The 16,275-nt window shown below is 35.8% G+C and overlaps 4 protein-coding genes and 1 long non-coding RNA gene across 8 annotated transcripts; 2 read left to right on the forward strand and 3 right to left on the reverse strand.

The window, feature by feature from the left end:
• Positions 1 to 20: 20 nt before the first annotated feature.
• Positions 21 to 3,189, forward strand: LOC124441755 (denticleless protein homolog B-like). Its single transcript, XM_046992222.1, is given in 14 exon segments — positions 21 to 158; positions 255 to 334; positions 482 to 518; positions 624 to 719; positions 796 to 857; positions 921 to 1,041; positions 1,134 to 1,318; positions 1,381 to 1,558; positions 1,637 to 1,715; positions 1,717 to 1,942; positions 2,008 to 2,045; positions 2,132 to 2,208; positions 2,304 to 3,019; positions 3,112 to 3,189. Coding segments are annotated over 14 exon segments (2,037 nt in total). The 5' UTR covers positions 21 to 94.
• On the reverse strand, positions 1,676 to 7,184 carry LOC124443092. 4 transcript variants are annotated; one of them, XR_006947483.1, is made up of 14 exons: positions 6,900 to 7,158; positions 5,882 to 6,143; positions 5,668 to 5,812; positions 5,512 to 5,595; positions 5,285 to 5,359; positions 4,945 to 5,184; positions 4,588 to 4,881; positions 4,288 to 4,484; positions 3,793 to 4,144; positions 3,580 to 3,661; positions 3,405 to 3,514; positions 3,288 to 3,326; positions 2,094 to 2,145; positions 1,676 to 1,925 (listed from the first exon to the last, which is right to left on the reverse strand). XR_006947483.1 is itself a non-coding variant. In XM_046993624.1 (13 exons), the coding sequence occupies exons 1-12, from the start codon at positions 7,042 to 7,044 to the stop codon at positions 3,291 to 3,293; spliced, it is 2,022 nt and encodes a 673-aa protein (XP_046849580.1). In that variant the 5' UTR covers positions 7,045 to 7,158; the 3' UTR covers positions 1,952 to 2,145; positions 3,288 to 3,290. The 4 variants fall into 4 exon arrangements, 2 of the variants coding, with proteins under 2 accessions (XP_046849580.1, XP_046849579.1); XM_046993624.1 differs by lacking the exon at positions 1,676 to 1,925 and having other exon boundaries at positions 1,952 to 2,145; XM_046993623.1 differs by lacking the exons at positions 1,676 to 1,925; positions 2,094 to 2,145 and having other exon boundaries at positions 3,156 to 3,326; positions 6,900 to 7,157.
• A 3-nt stretch (positions 7,185 to 7,187) lies between these two features.
• On the forward strand, positions 7,188 to 13,885 carry LOC124443104 (integrator complex subunit 7-like). The gene is made up of 23 exons (XM_046993638.1): positions 7,188 to 7,311; positions 7,381 to 7,510; positions 7,581 to 7,727; positions 8,200 to 8,253; positions 8,337 to 8,420; positions 8,497 to 8,543; positions 8,621 to 8,703; positions 8,775 to 8,891; positions 8,965 to 9,087; positions 9,360 to 9,474; positions 9,558 to 9,659; positions 9,751 to 9,845; positions 10,151 to 10,411; positions 10,539 to 10,700; positions 10,794 to 10,997; positions 11,067 to 11,261; positions 12,041 to 12,144; positions 12,379 to 12,447; positions 12,534 to 12,621; positions 12,689 to 12,730; positions 12,807 to 12,905; positions 13,018 to 13,206; positions 13,375 to 13,885. The coding sequence occupies exons 1-23, from the start codon at positions 7,230 to 7,232 to the stop codon at positions 13,591 to 13,593; spliced, it is 2,811 nt and encodes a 936-aa protein (XP_046849594.1). The 5' UTR covers positions 7,188 to 7,229; the 3' UTR covers positions 13,594 to 13,885.
• Positions 9,150 to 10,229, reverse strand: LOC124443107. Its single transcript, XR_006947488.1, has 2 exons — positions 10,144 to 10,229; positions 9,150 to 9,534 (listed from the first exon to the last, which is right to left on the reverse strand). It is a non-coding gene; the product is annotated as an uncharacterized LOC124443107 (long non-coding RNA).
• An 852-nt stretch (positions 13,886 to 14,737) lies between the features above and the next one.
• On the reverse strand, positions 14,738 to 15,958 carry LOC124443101. The gene has a single exon (XM_046993634.1). It carries the CDS (start codon positions 15,390 to 15,392, stop codon positions 14,913 to 14,915), a length of 480 nt encoding a protein of 159 aa, XP_046849590.1. The 5' UTR covers positions 15,393 to 15,958; the 3' UTR covers positions 14,738 to 14,912.
• Between the last annotated feature and the right edge of the window lie 317 nt (positions 15,959 to 16,275).

Genomic DNA, 16,275 nt, shown 5'->3' on the forward strand with positions numbered 1-16,275 from the left:
ACATTTCCACTAAGCACATATTTGGCTACGACAGGAAAATGAAAGTATTTCACAGTATTTGAACTTCTTAACGAAGAATCCACCACGCTTTGCGATGAATTTTCTCCGCAGCTTACACGAACGGCGAATAATTCAGTCGTATTCCCCAAAGCCCAGGAGTAAGTATCGTGTCCAGAGTAATGACATTTTCTATAGTGAATAAGAGTGAACGCCTCCCTGGACGTAAAATCGTGTTTTTCTCATTTGTATCGTAGATGTAAGAATAGACTTTGTCATTCAAGCATTGAAATGCCACAAAGATGACCAACACTACGTAAAAGGTTTAGATTCGGAGGTATATTTTAAACAATTTTTTGATACAGAAACGAGATCTTAAAACAATGGCGTGAAAATTTGAAATTCACTTAATCACGATCGATTTTGAACAAAATTCGCTGTATTTATGAATGAACTGACGTAGTGCTACAAAACTGTTCTTTAGAGAGATGTACCACCATTTGCTTGCAGTTTCAATCAATGTAAGTTTCCATCAATGTATCCAGTCTATTTGGATGATATGGATCTATAGCCTTTTTATGACAATGAAGCTGTTCCCTAACCTTTTTATGGTAAATTTTGTCTAGCTCTTGTGTATGGTCATATGTTATCAGTTGCTGATGAAGAAGGTGGTGTGTGTCTGTATGATACAAGAAAACATGGTCCTTCGGCCAGACTTAAAGGTAAATTTAGACATTCAGTCCATATTGGGCATCCAAAACTGAACCAAACTTTTTATATTTATGTTAACATTTTTAGGTTGGGTTGCCCACAGCAATGCAATATTTGATGTTGCTTGGGTTGGCAATGAAGCCAAACTAGTAAGTTTAAAAATTATTTTCAATTTAATTGTTCTTTCATCCAATGTCATTTCGTTTTGTCAGGTGACTGCATCAGGTGATCAAACAGCCCAATTGTGGGATATTCATGGAAATGCAAGACTTGGAATTTTTAAAGGACACAGTTGCAGCTTAAAAGCTGTTGATTTTCAGTGCCATAATCAATGTAAGAACATGCTGCAAGATTTGAATATTACAATATCAACATTTCATACTGAAGGTTTCCTCTAACTTGCCATTAATCAACATTTTATACAGCTGTATTTGCCACTGGTGCTAGAGATGGAAATGTTATGGTTTGGGACATGCGTTGCAACAAACGTTGTGGTTATCACAAACCTGTCAACACAATACATAACTGTCACACCATATCTTCAACAGTGAGTGGTACACCTCCAAGGATTAGGCGACGTGGCAGACGACCTTCTAGTGTTGTAAAACCAGTAAGTTCAAATATTCATGATTATAAAAATGAATGTTGTTCTCTGACATTTAATTCTTTTAGGATTCACAACAAAGTGTGACATCTGTCATATTTCAAGATTACAACACACTCATCTCAGCTGGGGCAATGGATGGAACTGTTAAAGTTTGGGATTTAAGAAAGAACTATTCAAATCTAGAAAAGGCTCCATTACCTTGTCAAGCCTTTCCTTGCCCACAAAAAAGCCATCGAAAACATGGTGAGAACTTTGTGTTGAAAAATATATGAAACATGATGTTTTCTCTATTTTAGAACTGTTGTTTGTATACATCTCTAGGCTTTTCATCATTAACATTGGACTCAACAAAGTCAAGACTTTTTGCTAACTGCACCAATGATGTAATCTACATGTATGACTGTTACATTTCAAAAAGAGCCCTTAGCAAAATTCAGAGGCCACAGTAATGTGACATTTTATGTCAAGTCTTCAGTGAGTCCAGATGATCAATATCTTTTAAGTGGCTCAGGTGATTATGATGGATATATATGGAAGATTGATGATCCTCAAGCTGCACCATTCCACTTATTGGGTCACACAAATGAAGTCACCAGCGTGGCATGGTGCCCTGGAAACCAAAGCAAGGTAACCATGTCAACCAGTTTCTAGTGCTCATTATTTTAACTAACAATTTCAAGTCCTTTGTACAGGTTGTAACTTGCTCAGATGACACAAGTTTTTACATATGGTGAGTATAATAATTTTTACTGACATATTTTAGTGTTGTAGAATTAACCTTTTTAAGTCTGGCACATTTGACAAATTTTCAAACAGGAACGTCAACTATGCTGAAAGAAAAAATGGGAATTTTGTAGGATGGTGTGAACAAGTTTCACCATCAGAAACTGAAGGTGAGAGTAAACACTAAGAAAATATATAATTATTTCTGTAACATTTTGAACACTTCTCAAAATTAATAGACTTTACTTCTATTTCCCATCTACAGATGGTATACCCGGAAGCAGTGATAGTGGTTCCCCTGTTTCATCAAAAAATAACTCAACAAGCACATTAACATCACTTTCTCTCCCATCACCAACAACAACCAAATGCAGTAGTCCACAACAGCTGCTCTATAAGTGGTTACAGACAAGTGAAGTTACAGTCCCAAACAGAGTGACCAAATCAAGCTCAATTGTTGAGCAGATGAATAGTGTTCATTCAAATGGTAATAAACGATCAAGGGAAGTTGACAATGATCTGACTTTAAGTAAGCATGTCTGCATGTGGGATGAAGTTGAGAAAATTGGAAAAAGTGCATCAAATGATCCAAAAACATCAAACAGCGTTTCCAGCAAAATTGAAACACAAGTAGAAAAAGCTGAGTCAGACATTATGGATAAAGAGAATAAAGTTCCCAATGCAAACATCATAGTAGGGAGTCAGCCTTTGAAAGAAACCAAGATGGAGACCTCTTTACCACTACCGGTACATAGAAACATTGGTTCATGTTTATCATCAACAAGTGGCCTGTTAAACTCAATTTCACAAATGAGCCCAACAAACAGTCTTTTAAAAGAAACAACAGTTGCATCAGAAAAAAAGAAGTTCACACATCCAATAAGAAAATCCAACTGGTTACGAGATATGGGGGTTAAAAAGAAAAGTGTGAAAACAAGAAACGTTGTGCCATCAAAGTTGGAAAATATTTCAACCAATGTAGTGAGTAGACACTGTAGAATGGTCTATTTTGGACTTAGGCTTATTGCTAGCAAGCCAGTCAACCAACTATTGATATGAAATTCCTTCCATAGGATAGGGTTGCTGTTTTGACGAATACCAGATCAATCACAAACTATTTTACTCCAATGAATCATAATTCATCAAATTAACTGAGGTTAGTAAGTTTTTTTGATGAAGTAAGAAAAACTTTTATCAAATTTTATTTTTAACAGTTTAATTAAAAGTGACAGTACAAAATTGTTCCAACCTTTCACCTTTGAAATGAATCCATGTTTTTAATGTCAAGCTACAAAAGAAAAGATACATAGTAATTTAGGATTCATGAAGACAAAATTTTCATACATTAATAAAATAAATATATTACTTTGCATTCAAAATCTGCTGGCTCATATCCAAATACTTTGGCAAAAAAACAGAATTCTCCCTCCAAGGTTGCTATAATGTTTTCACTTTTTCTAAAACCATGCTGTTCACCTAAACATATTTCATGGATAAAAATTATGATAATTTTCTGAAAAGAACAAAGAAGCATAGATTACCTTTGTAAAGAACATAGCAACAAGCAATTCCCTTTTCTTTAATTGCATTAAACATCATTTCTGCTTGGTTAGGTAGCACAATCTAGAAAGAAAATTATCTGACGTACAGCTTGTTCCTGATAATGATGTCAACATACAAGATGCACTTACTGTGAACCCTTAAAGATAACCCACCATGATAGTAAACAAATACAAACTTGACCTGTCCATTACCTTGTCTTCATCCCCTTGGAAAAAGATCATTGGACATTTAAGCCTGTTGACATGACTGATTGGTGATCTTTCTTTGTACAATTCAATACTCTCTGGATATGGACCAACAATAGTATCCATGTATCGACTTTCAAATTTGTGTGTATCCTTTACAAGAGCCTCAACATCAGACACACCATACATGCTGGCACCAGCTTGAAATACCTCAGGCCGTAATGTAAGACATGCTAATGATGTGTAACCACCAGCTGATCCCCCATCAATACAGAGTTTGTTACGGTCTGCAACTTTCATTGTCTCAGCAACATACAATGCACCATTGCAACAGTCTTCAACATCAACTTTGCCCCAACTTATGAAAAAGATTTTAATAATTGGCAACATAACTGGAAACATTGTCTAGTTTGTTACTATATTGTAAAAAATGCATAAAACAAATAAGTCCATCATCTTTGATAAAATATATTCTGTGGAACTGAGTGAACATTCTCTTACTTGCCATAAAGTTCCTTTCTGTAATGCATGCCATATCCAGTGCTTCCTCTATAGTTCATGTCCAATACAGCAATACCACGACTTGTGAAGAACTGCTTATTTAAATCAAAGACTGGTGATGTAGAAGATGTGGGTCCTCCATGAACTTTGACTAAAAGTGGTGGCAGAGATCCTGTAGGTGCTGCATAATCTTTGTTCTACATAAATCAGTTGATAAATTGAACAAAAAAGTTGCTCAAGAATGAATAAGAGCAGTGAAATCAATCTGTCCATATTGACAGAAACTTTAACAACACTTACTTTAGGTAAATACAAGTAACCATGAGAGACTTTGTTATCCTCCGTTGGAAAAGTTATTGCTTTAGGTATGCTAATGTACCCTTCATCCAATTGAAAACTCTTTGTAACATCCTTAATTATGACAACTTTCTTTGTATCCATGTCTACCTCAAGGATGACATATGATTTTATTGTGCTGCCAGCTACACAATAAAGCTTTTGGCCATTTGCTGAGAAATAAGGGTAAATATGAGATACGAAGCCTGTGTTGACAACTTCCATCTTTTCCACTTCAGCATTTACAATGCCCAGTTCCTATTATACAAAAATAAATTAATACTAAAACATTACTATTCTAAAACAAATATTTAAACCTACTCCACCACAGACTACTGCAAATAATTTAGGATTCTTTGGATGTGGTACATAACTGCATAAACCAAATCTCCACTGTGGCAATCCAATTTCTTTATCAACAGGAAATATGTTACGCTCATCATTTGTGCTAAAAATATACTCGTACACATTCCACCAGTCTGATCTGTCTGAAATGAAATAAAGTGAATCATCTGCACTCCATCTTGGATACATTATGCTGACACTTTCGTTGTATGATATCTGGCAAAATATAAATAAGTTTAAGAAAATGAAGAAGATAAAGTTATTTATGTAATACAGTTGTGTGCATAACTTCCACATCATGCTTGACATCAGTCACCTGTTGAGATGGTCCCTCTATACTCTTCCCATTAGTGCTTAACTGTGCAATATAGAGTCCTGTTGTATCCCATGGCTAAAAATATGTGAAGAATAAGTTATATAAAAACATTGACGTAGATAACATAGGAGATAGAAATGCAACATAAAGTATAAGAGGCATACACTATAATGGAAACTTTATCACCAAATTTATACCACAAGCTGTTTTTAGCAAAATTATTATACCATATTTGGATGACTCCACTGGACCCATGCCAACATTCCAGTAGATGAAGTACGAGGAGAAGAATAGAAGTCCTCACCTTTCACCTGAAATAAAAAGTCTTATGGTTTGATGTTGATTTAATCTGAATTGATCAAAAAAGATTTTCGTTCAATTACTAAAACAAATTCTTCTTTAGCTTCCGGATCAATGGAGACAATTGTGTTGCATGCTTCTTTTGCCCCTTGGTCCTCAATAATTCCATGATCTTCACGCACACAGATTATTGTGTTAGAGAATGGACACATCTCACCGTCTGCATATCTGCATCACATACAGAATTTATGTCTTCACACATTTTCAAAGATTGCTTGAGCACATTTTAAAGATTACCTTAATCCTTTACCACCACTTGAGACTTGTAGTGGAGGTGATGATGAAGACTGTTGCATGTACATCTTCTGATCACTGAAGTTTGAAAAGTATACATTTCCCTTGGAAACAAAACAAGAACCACCTCCATATTCATGTACAGTTGTCCGTGCATTGAAACCTTCTGGAGTCCATGAAACAATTTCTTTATGCTTTTCACTCCAAGAACAGACAACAATACGGCCTTTCTCATTTGGACGTAGCTCTGTCCAGAACACTACCTCTGTTTTGTGAAAACACTAGAATTTACCTCATAATATCAGTTTACAATAAGGAACAACCAATGCTAAGAAATTATTTGCAGCCTAGTCAAAACATAGCAATGGTATTGCATAGTCATTGTGCAGTGTTGTTAAACCATAGTAATGGTATTATAAAATTGAAGTGCAATCTTGTCAAGGAAAGTAGTCAAAGCTCAGTACCAGTATCACTAGTTTCCCAGACTGGGAATTTTGTAAATTGTGCACCTGAATCTCAGGTGCACAATGCAAACTTTGCAGTCTGGTAACTTCCTCGTGTAGCATGGTCAAATCACAGCATTGATACATATTTTGAAGATCATTCAAGAGCTTCATTAAGCTGCATCAGTGACAAGATATGATCCTCGTCAGCATCTCACAAATTTGTGTACTACAAATCTCTACAATAGCTACACCAAAGGGATAAACATCTCCAAAAAAACTGGGGTATTCTACATTCTGGGACAGACTTTTATAGTGTCTTTATTTTGTAGAAAAGAACACAATTTTAGATCAACTTTGATCATCCTCTATCATTTTCTGAACCGACTTTTTGCACATATTATATAAAAGCTCAGGTGGGAGTGTGAGGCGTGTTGTCACACACCCTTGAATATTTCCACTTACACCAACAAATTGTCACAAAATAAAGTAGTGTAATCACTGTAATGAAACATTTTCCAGGATATTTGGTGCCAATACAACCATGTATTCTTTCCAGACAAGTCTTATGAACTCACCCTCATTATTATCGTTCAAACACGTTTGGAGAAAGGAAAAGCGAGATTTCGAAAGTCCTCCTTCAGCTATGACCACTTCAGCAGTTATTGGACTGGACCACGCTCCATAATCAGCAATTTTTACCTTATGACTCTTATCAGCCATTTTTAGCTCGAAATTAATTAAGAGTAAAGGTTGCTCAAGCTGTTTTTCGCAGTGGCTATGCTTGGACACATCGGACCATGTCCGTAACGACAACGAAAGCAGAATCGCTGAATGCGAACGTAAAATGTAACCTAATCGCAGGTGACAACTGACCTGTATAAATTTAGGCTCAAAATAATTGCAACATGGCTTCGTTTCAAGTCAACGGAGGAGAAGAAATGACTTCAGGACAGGATGCGCAATCCGCTCTTTTGGAGTTGGATAAAGGTATTTGTTTTGAAATAATTATCGATATTAATTCGAAGTGACTTATTCATTGTTTTCATTAATCCCCAGGTTTGAGAGCGTCCAAGGTCGGAGAGCAATGCGAGGCTATTGTGAAGTTTCCTTCGCTATTTGAACGGTTCCCATTTCCTATTCTTATAAATTCTGCTTTCCTTAAACTATCAGATGTTTTTCGTTGTGGGTAAGTTCGCGGTACTTGCTTTGAAGAAGGAGAATTGCACAACAAGACTTGCGATATTGTTTTTATTTAGGAGCAATTTTCAAAGACTTTGCGTGCTCAAGGTGACGCAGCAAAGTGAAAAACATCTTGACAAAATAATGAGCACTGAGGAGTTTCTTCGTCGCATCTTCTCGGTGATGCACAGCAATGATCCTGTAGCGCGAGCCATTACTCTTCGGTGATAACCTTGTCTCTAATTTTTGATAATAATGAATGAGAATGACTGACTGTACCCTTTTTACTCGTTTGAGCACCGCGGCGCTCTTCAAAAATTTGACAACAAATAAACACTTTTTACAATGTTTTTGAAAGAACAAAAATTCTGAGGTTGATTTAAATTTTGGTTATTTTGTATTAGTGTCTTGAACAATTTTGATGGTGTGTCATTAATCACGCATTAGAAAATAATGAATGGGGCGCTCATTTGAGGGCGGAGCTCAAAATAATGACTGCAAATGCAACGCTCATTCAAGGATGTGCGCACTCAGGGATGGTGCCCAAACAAGTTAATACTGGAAATCAGTCTTGCTGTGCAAATATTTCTGTGCCTAATGCTTACTTTAACAATACTGAAGATGACTTATGTTTGCATGCAGGAGTAAATTTGCAGGTTGCTACTCTCCTCGTAACGCTCTCTTGTAAATATTTAGTGTTCTAGGAAGCATTGCTTTAATTATTTCAGAGCAGAAAAATGTCCATCACAGGTAATGATGATGTCTGTCTTCAGAATAAATTACAAACTAATCAAACTACTCAACATTGGAAATTGTTTTTTTTATCATTGCAGTATTCAAACAAGTCTAGATTCCCATGATCACGTAGAAGTAGATGCTGCAATTTATGCGACTCGAAAGTTCAGTGCTAAATCGCAGTAAGTTATTTCAGAGGAATATGTGTTCAACTTGTTTCGTTACTAATGTGTAAAGCTTTTTAATTCTTACTGTCAGAACGTTCTCTGTGAGTGTCTGTGATAAGCTCATTGAACTAATTGAAGGTATAATTTATATAACAAAAGAGAATCTTGACTACAATGATGTGTTGGTCATGTGATCTACATTGTTTTTATTTAAGGGCTAGCAACACCAATTAACATGAAACTTAAGCTGGTCCCTATCTTCCAGTACATGTATCATGATACAGAATCATCTATGAAGGTCCTCACTTTTCTTTTTTTTTCTCAAAACTTCTTTTCCCAATTGTTATAAACTAGTCAACATTTGTCTAGGCTTGGCAACTATGTACCTCTTTATTGACTACATATTCATCAGATATGTTTGTAACATCAATTCTTCATTCTGTAACTTTTCTTTCTGCTGCATCACTTTTCAACATCTCTGCCCAGGTACTTGAAACATTTTACAATTTTGATTCTTTTAACTTAATCCACGACAAAATACATACCCGTCTTACTTTAGATTGAGCTATTGCTACGATATATTGTGCAAGATCCTCGTCGTCACATTAAGAGACAAGCTCTTCTTGATGCTAATATCTTAGCAAAAAAATCACCCCACACATGGGAGAGAAAACATGTTCAAGTAATGACAAATATGAATGTGACTCCATTATATACAACTTAATAGAGCCATATTACAAGGAATTGCGGTAAAACGTTTTTTATTTTATGACGTTTCGTCTTTAACGTAAGACATCTTCATATACAATCATATACATATTTACACGAGGCTGATAAGCAAGATACTTATATATTGACAGGGTATTATTAGATTACATTATAATTCAACATATACGTCTGTTCTAATAGACCAAACATGTTTTATTTAGTTTAAAAAATGTCTGTGTTCCATAGATGATTTGCGAGTTTTTATCCAAAACTCCTTACGACGATTTAAGAACTGGTGTCTTGTACGTGTTGGTGACGTTATCATTATCCGTTGCTATTGGTATCCTTGACAACGACATCGGTGTGCCTTTAACCTTCCTTTCTTCGTTTCATTCATTTTTGTCTGTGGAATGTTGTTATTCTATGGTCAACAAAACGTTTTAGTGTTGGAGACGATCTGCAATCAAAGCTGTGGCGAATCTTTAATGGTTAATGCACTCAGTAATGAAGTCTTTCTACATATAGCTCTCACAAGATTGAAAAATGGTAAGAATGGCCGTATATGAATCATCGCAGGCTAAACCATATTGTGGACGATAAGAGTGACGAGTTCTTTGTTTTTGATCATCAATTTTAGATGAAATGAATCGCGAGTTATGCGAACAGGCTGTGATTAATTTGGAAACGACAATTGTTGAATGTTGTTTAGTGGAGGAGAATAACGCGTTAAAGGTACCATTGCGTTAGTGAATTGTAAAAATATTTCATCTGCTCATGAAACGACGAACATTTAGAATTATAGTTTCTTAATCATTAATTAACACTTCACAACGAATGGAACTTTGAAGTAACTCATCAGCACATATAACTGACAAATCGAGTTCTCGGAATCTCGTTCAGAGGCATGACGTCACTGGTTGCGTAAATCTGACATTGAAAATATGGAAGATATATATATTTATGTCATTTACGAAAAAATTCCAATTCCTATTGTGATATATTGGTAATGTTATTGACTCTTTTTGCTTACTGAACAGATATCTTTGGTGAGCGTAAACCGTCTCATATCCCAAGATGCAACATGGTCGTCAAACTTTGCTGAAACCTTTGTGGGTCTGTTGACCTCGAGCTCCAGCACTATATGCTTGCAAATAGCGAAAGGTCTCGTCTCCATGGCGACACAGGCACCATCATGTCTGGACAAAGTCAAGTCGGAACTTTATAAACATTTTGTATTTATTTGCCAACTTGAGGTTGGCGACGATAGCCCTAAGGCTCGCGAATTTCAAAGTCTTTTGGTACGTGCTATTGGCGGTTACCGCGTTTATCGCTTTCATTGACATTAATGGCTTTCTTCTAAAGTTCTTTGGGAAACTTCTACATTTTTTACTCACGTTGACATTGCTAATTTCTGGAACTTTATAGGTGGCCATAGCAACGCTGGTATTTCAAGCACATCAGCAAACTTTTGAGGGTCTCATGAATCAACAAGAGATGAAGTTAATGATACTTCAGAATTTATCAAAACTTGAGGCGTCGACAAGATATTGGACTATGTACAGAGTAGCAAAACAGGCTTTTAGACAGGTACTCGTGTATTTCAATGGTCCTAGGTATAGTTGGAGTAAATGTATTCAAAGTTATTTTAATCAGGATCACATGCTTCTTTTATTTTTCAAGGGTTTTCATTCGCTTTCTCAAAGTATTTTCTCAAATCTTACATCAATGGTGGCGTCGGTCCATCTTCATTGCTGGCTGAAAGCTCTTGCTAGCTTTAGTCTTGCTGAGTCGCATCTAAGTGAAGCAAAGGAGACGTTGTCTCAGATAACAGAAAAAATATCACAGGCCATAAGTACTTTCCAAAAAGGCCTAGTCTCACTAAAGGTAGGTTTCTTATTACAACATTTAATATGAAGAAATAAGATTCATTGCTTTTGCCTTTCTTTTGTTTAGGCTGCAGTGACTGCAGTACATCAACTGGAATTTCAACAAGAGTACATCTCATTACGCTTACAAACATTGCAGACACATTCATTCCTTTTAGCCATTTGTGCCAGCATTCGTTCCTGTCCTCCATCTGCGGTCGCACAGTCTATTGTCATGACAACAAAACATGATGTTTACACTCAGAGTCGACAAAACATACAGGTAAAGGTTTAAAATAGTGGTTTCTTTGCTTATGTTCTGCCCCACCGGAGAAGTTGATCACCATGTAGAAGTTGACCATTGTGTAGCAGTTGACCATTGTGTAGAAGTTGACCATTGTGTAGAAGTTGACCATTGTGTAGAAGTTGACCATTGTGTAGAAGTTGATCATTGTGTAGAAGTTGACCATTGTGTAGAAGTTGATCATTGTGTAGAAGTTGACCGTCATGTAGAAGTTGATCATTGTGTAGAAGTTGATCATTGTGTAGAAGTTGACCATTGTGTAGAAGTTGACCATTGTGTAGCAGTTGACCATTGTGTAGAAGTTGACCATTGTGTAGAAATTGATCATTGTGTAGAAGTTGACCATTGTGTAGAAGTTGATCATTGTGTAGAAGTTGACCATTGTGTAGAAGTTGACCATTGTGTAGAAGTTGACCATCAGAAGTTGATCATTGTGTAGAAGTTGACCATTGTGTAGAAGTTGACCATTGTGTAGAAGTTGATCATTGTGTAGAAGTTGACCATCATGTAGAAGTTGATCATTGTGTAGAAGTTGATCATTGTGTAGAAGTTGACCATTGAAGTTGATCATTGAGAAGTTGACCATTGTGTAGCAGTTGACCATTGTGTAGCAGCTGACCATTGTGTAGCAGCTGACCATTGTGTAGAAGTTGATCATTGTGTAGAAGTTGACCGTCATGTAGAAGTTGACCATTGTGTAGAAATTGACCGTCATGTAGACCGTCGTGACCATCATATTGATGTTTTATCAATTTTAGATGAACGAATGTCGTGACAATTTTTTTTCCCTTGCTTCATCTTATGGGAAACTTTATCGAAAATCCTATGATGCTGACCCGGTTACACTAAACAATATTGAAACGTATCCTTTACGAGGCGATGAAAGCGCAAAATATTTTTTGGAAGGAATTTGTATGACCGACTAATTTTTTTGTATGTATGTTCACCCTAAATGATCAATAGAAAAGCTAAATATTCCAAACAATCCTCAATGAAAGAGTGGTACTTAGATGACGCAAACCCTGTGGATCTGTGACTTTTTCATTTCAACGGTGTTTTGTGTCAAATTTTCCTCAACTGTGATATTTTAACTCAGTCATCAGCAGAGTTGTCTGTTATTTGCATGTGCAATAGATCTTTTGATGAATCGCTTAGCTCTTGACAGGTAAATTTTCTGTAACTTCCGACTTTAAAACATAGCGAATATTTTATGACCTCGTGCACTCAAGACTTCAATGAACATGTTTTTAGGAATTCACCAAATTTCACTAAATCACAAGACAGGAAAACAGGCAACAAACTCGAAGCAAAATGTCAACTAATCTTAGAGGAATTGCATGTACGTTTTGCGACGTAATACCGTTGAATGAATAAATAAAAATGAACGTTGATTTTGTTCACCATAGCGCCTTTTCAACGACTTAAAGAACGAACGCATTTCGCACAAAGTAAGTGACGATTTCTAGAATGACATTGAGGAAAATAAATCATCTACTTTACTCTACAGGACTTGCTTGTTTCTAGGAAATAGAGTTTCTACGTAAGATGTCCGTGTGTATTCTCGGAATTCCAATGAAACCCCCACGTTTTTTCTTCGATCGTCTACAATCTACAATGATTAAGGTAAGTAAATGTTCCAATATGGAAAATACAATGATGTGAAACTAAAGTGTCCATCTTCATTTGTATCAAAATTAGTTCTAAATGCATTCTTTGCACATTGTTGTTTGTTCAGTTGGCCGTGTCGCCATCACAACCAATAAATAACGAACCTTACAGTACATCAGTGGATACTCAATTGGCGTTGAAGGTAGAAGGAGTCATATGTCATGGAAAAAATACGCAGGTATTCAGGAAGATCAAGAGTGTCACGTTGACAGTTGACATTACCCCTGAAGAAAGAAAGGATTTGTTGGATATCAAGGTATACGATTTTGTCTTTTCACATTTATTCAAAGCGAAGAGCTCCTCGGTCGACAATTCCTAAATGTTTAAATTATTCGGAGCTTATCATTTTTGTCTGGTTATCTCATTATTTTTCAACAATTTCTAACTAGACATGATTTAAGATTATCTTTCTTTCTATCAACAGCAAACCTCAGGTAAAGCTGATTCACTGAAACAGATTGTTGAGCCGCACAACGATTACTTTAATACACAGTTCCTTCTTGAGTTTCCTCTCGCTAATCTTTACACAGTCAAAGTAGCCGTGGCTGTCCTTGATGACCGAGGGTATAACTGGGAGACTGGTCCTGAAAGTAGTTTAACTGTAAAAGCATTGGAGATTCCTAGCCGAATTCACAGAAGATGAAAATGTTTCGTAACGTTTGAAGCAGATCTCTCGAAATCCAGAGATAAGAATCGAGAAAGAGTTATATAGCGATGAAAATTCTCATACCCTGACATATACGACTTACGAATGGCGAAACTTGTCCTATGCAAACGAGTAGATCAAAAATGTGCGTATTTTCACGTTCTGTGTGATAGAGAAATTACACCGAGTCCACATTCCTACATGTCATTAGTTGAAATGAAATGTCTTGTAGTGTACATAATACTTAGAATCAAAGCAAATTATATTACGACTAAACTTCTTTGAATAATTCAATGAATGATTGAATGTCTTTGCTAAGTAATGATAGCCTAGACTGTATGTACCCCAAAGACATTCTTGTGTAGATTCACATTGATTATTGCAAGAAAATCAAATGAATTGCACGAATTGTGACAGCTGAAACGTAAAATATCCTCGTCCTTTGACCACAACTTCGTGTCTTTGCTTTTTCACAAGTATCTTCCCTACACATAGACACCATGTAAATGAAGAAACGTCAACGATAAGAAATACGTGTTATCGTTTCCAGGCAACATTCCATCATACGTCATAGTATCACCCCATGACGTATATTTAGCGTGAAAATTTCATCGCCTTATGGATTATTCTAATTTGAAGTGAATTTCTAAAGACGCTTACTGATAAGGTAATACATGACGAAAATGAGCGGATTCACAAGAACACTATTGTGTGTGTGATAATAAAAGATGATTAAGAACATTGTAACTATTATAGATAAATGGGGGTAAATTAACATTAATAGTCAAATCTAAACAAGCGTTTTCTGCAAGATTGTTCGAATGTTTGTTTATAACTTCATACGTTATATGATACATGTTTGAGTGGACGGGTATTCTCCAATCGCTTCTCGATATGATTGAATGATATGATATGGAAAATTACATCGATCATTTCAGCTGTTGAACGTAGATATTGGTAGATATATAAAATTTCATATACAAAACGCGAAATGAACACGTTTGAATAAAATTATGCATATATAAATTTGACTAGCGACATTAAGGATTACACAAGTTCTTAGTTTGTTTCAAATTAACATTGAAACAACCCTTGTTTCTCCATCAAAAAAAATGAAACAGATCAAAAATTATCACTCCACTACAATACGAATTTCATTTAATCGACAAAGATTAAACGCTCATAAAATCTTACAAAGAGTTACTCATACGTTCCGCTACAATTATAAGCATCAATGGAAATAAAAATAAATACGGCTTTATACATAAAATAAATTAACATTTCACTTACAAATTTCTTTAAATAATAAAATTTTATCAAGTAGAACAAAGTACTTCAACTAAACCGGACAGCCAGACATCACCACCGTCACTATCTGCATTTTCGAACTCGTTGTCATTAGAATCAGACAACCAAAAATCACCCGGAAACTCTCGCGATAATTCATCTAAAAGCTCCTTTAACTCGCTAGAAAATTCTTCATCCAAATCGGATAAACTAGCAGGAGAATTTTCCGTGATTGTCGAGTCGTTCGTTACAGTTCTCGCAGCGCACTTTGTCGAACTATTTAATGACAAAGCATTTTCGTTGTTGAAGGTATGACATTCTGCATCTTTTTGTTCAATTTTCCTTCTTTTTCTTAATACTTCGTCGCGTTCCATTCGTTCGCGATTCAATTTTCTAACGGTGCATTCTAACACTGCATCAAGATACATGTCAGGATCACGTTTTCGTTTGTTTTCTCTCTGTTTATTCGCGACTGACTGTACTAGAATGTGGACGTCCGGGATTTCCATATTTTAATATAAAAAATTTCGCTATTGTAAAAATGCTTTTGAATGCAAATATCGCGTCTATTTACTTTGCTTGGAAAATGTTTCAATCTCCGCGGTCGCAATAAGTCCCCTGTAACACTCGATTATAAACAGATAAAATATATTCCGTGATTTTAATGAACGACAGGTATTTTTGAATGAACGTCAAATGTATGTGAATATTTCCAAACGTGAATAGCGAAAGTGTATGAATTCCAGGAACAACAAGATTTCTGTCGACTCTTCAATTCTGAAGAAAGCACGTCAACTGTATTTAACTTGCGTTGAAATGTAGCCAAATTTTCGTCGTCTTCAACGCTTCAATCGTAGATAAAACTTCCTCAACAAATTCACTCAAAATTACTCAATGCGATGTATGATCACTTTATCCTCTCTTTGCCATCACATTGCTACCCCAACAATGTTAGACAAACGTATTCTACTTTATTTGAAAATCAAAGCTGTTTAGAAGAGTAAATTGCAAGATTATTCGGAAATGGAACAATGGTATACCGATAAATAACTCGTTGACGAAGTGTAAATTGTAATAACGAAGAATGACTACATCCGCTTTAAAAAACACCGATTTACGACAACACAAAGCTAGCCAATCACAGGTGAATATGCATAAATAAATACTAAACACCAACGCACAAGTTTTCGTCAACCGCAGGTCATGTTTCAAGACAAGTCGCAAGAACGCGCGCACGGTTTCTTTAGTTCATAGCGATAATTGCGTTTTTCAAGTCGTAAAATTATAATGAGTTACGCATAACGCTGGCAATTATAAAATTCCCATTTTAAAAATCTGCATTCACATATCTACTGCGCTAATGATATTATTCTGGGGAATAAGAATTATTTT

The sequence above is a fragment of the Xenia sp. Carnegie-2017 genome, unplaced genomic scaffold (assembly GCF_021976095.1).
Source record: "Xenia sp. Carnegie-2017 unplaced genomic scaffold, XeniaSp_v1 HiC_scaffold_20, whole genome shotgun sequence".
Taxonomy (NCBI): domain Eukaryota; kingdom Metazoa; phylum Cnidaria; class Anthozoa; order Malacalcyonacea; family Xeniidae; genus Xenia; species Xenia sp. Carnegie-2017.

Bases quoted from the DNA above. Each gene is read 5' to 3' on its own strand.
- LOC124443092 (XM_046993624.1), bottom strand. From the start codon at position 7,044: ATGGCTGATAAGAGTCATAAGGTAAAAATTGCTGATTATGGAGCGTGG. The intron at 4,145-4,287 runs GTAAGAGAATGT...CTTTTTCATAAG, and splicing joins AGAAAGGAACTTTATGGCAA to TTGGGGCAAAGTTGATGTTG. The intron at 3,327-3,404 runs GTAATATATTTA...TTTCTTTTGTAG, and splicing joins CAGCAGATTTTGAATGCAAA to CTTGACATTAAAAACATGGA.
- LOC124443101 (XM_046993634.1), bottom strand. From the start codon at position 15,392: ATGGAAATCCCGGACGTCCACATTCTAGTACAGTCAGTCGCGAATAAA.
- LOC124443104 (XM_046993638.1), top strand. From the start codon at position 7,230: ATGGCTTCGTTTCAAGTCAACGGAGGAGAAGAAATGACTTCAGGACAG. The intron at 8,892-8,964 runs GTACTTGAAACA...GTCTTACTTTAG, and splicing joins TTTTCAACATCTCTGCCCAG to ATTGAGCTATTGCTACGATA. The intron at 13,207-13,374 runs GTATACGATTTT...TTCTATCAACAG, and splicing joins AGGATTTGTTGGATATCAAG to CAAACCTCAGGTAAAGCTGA.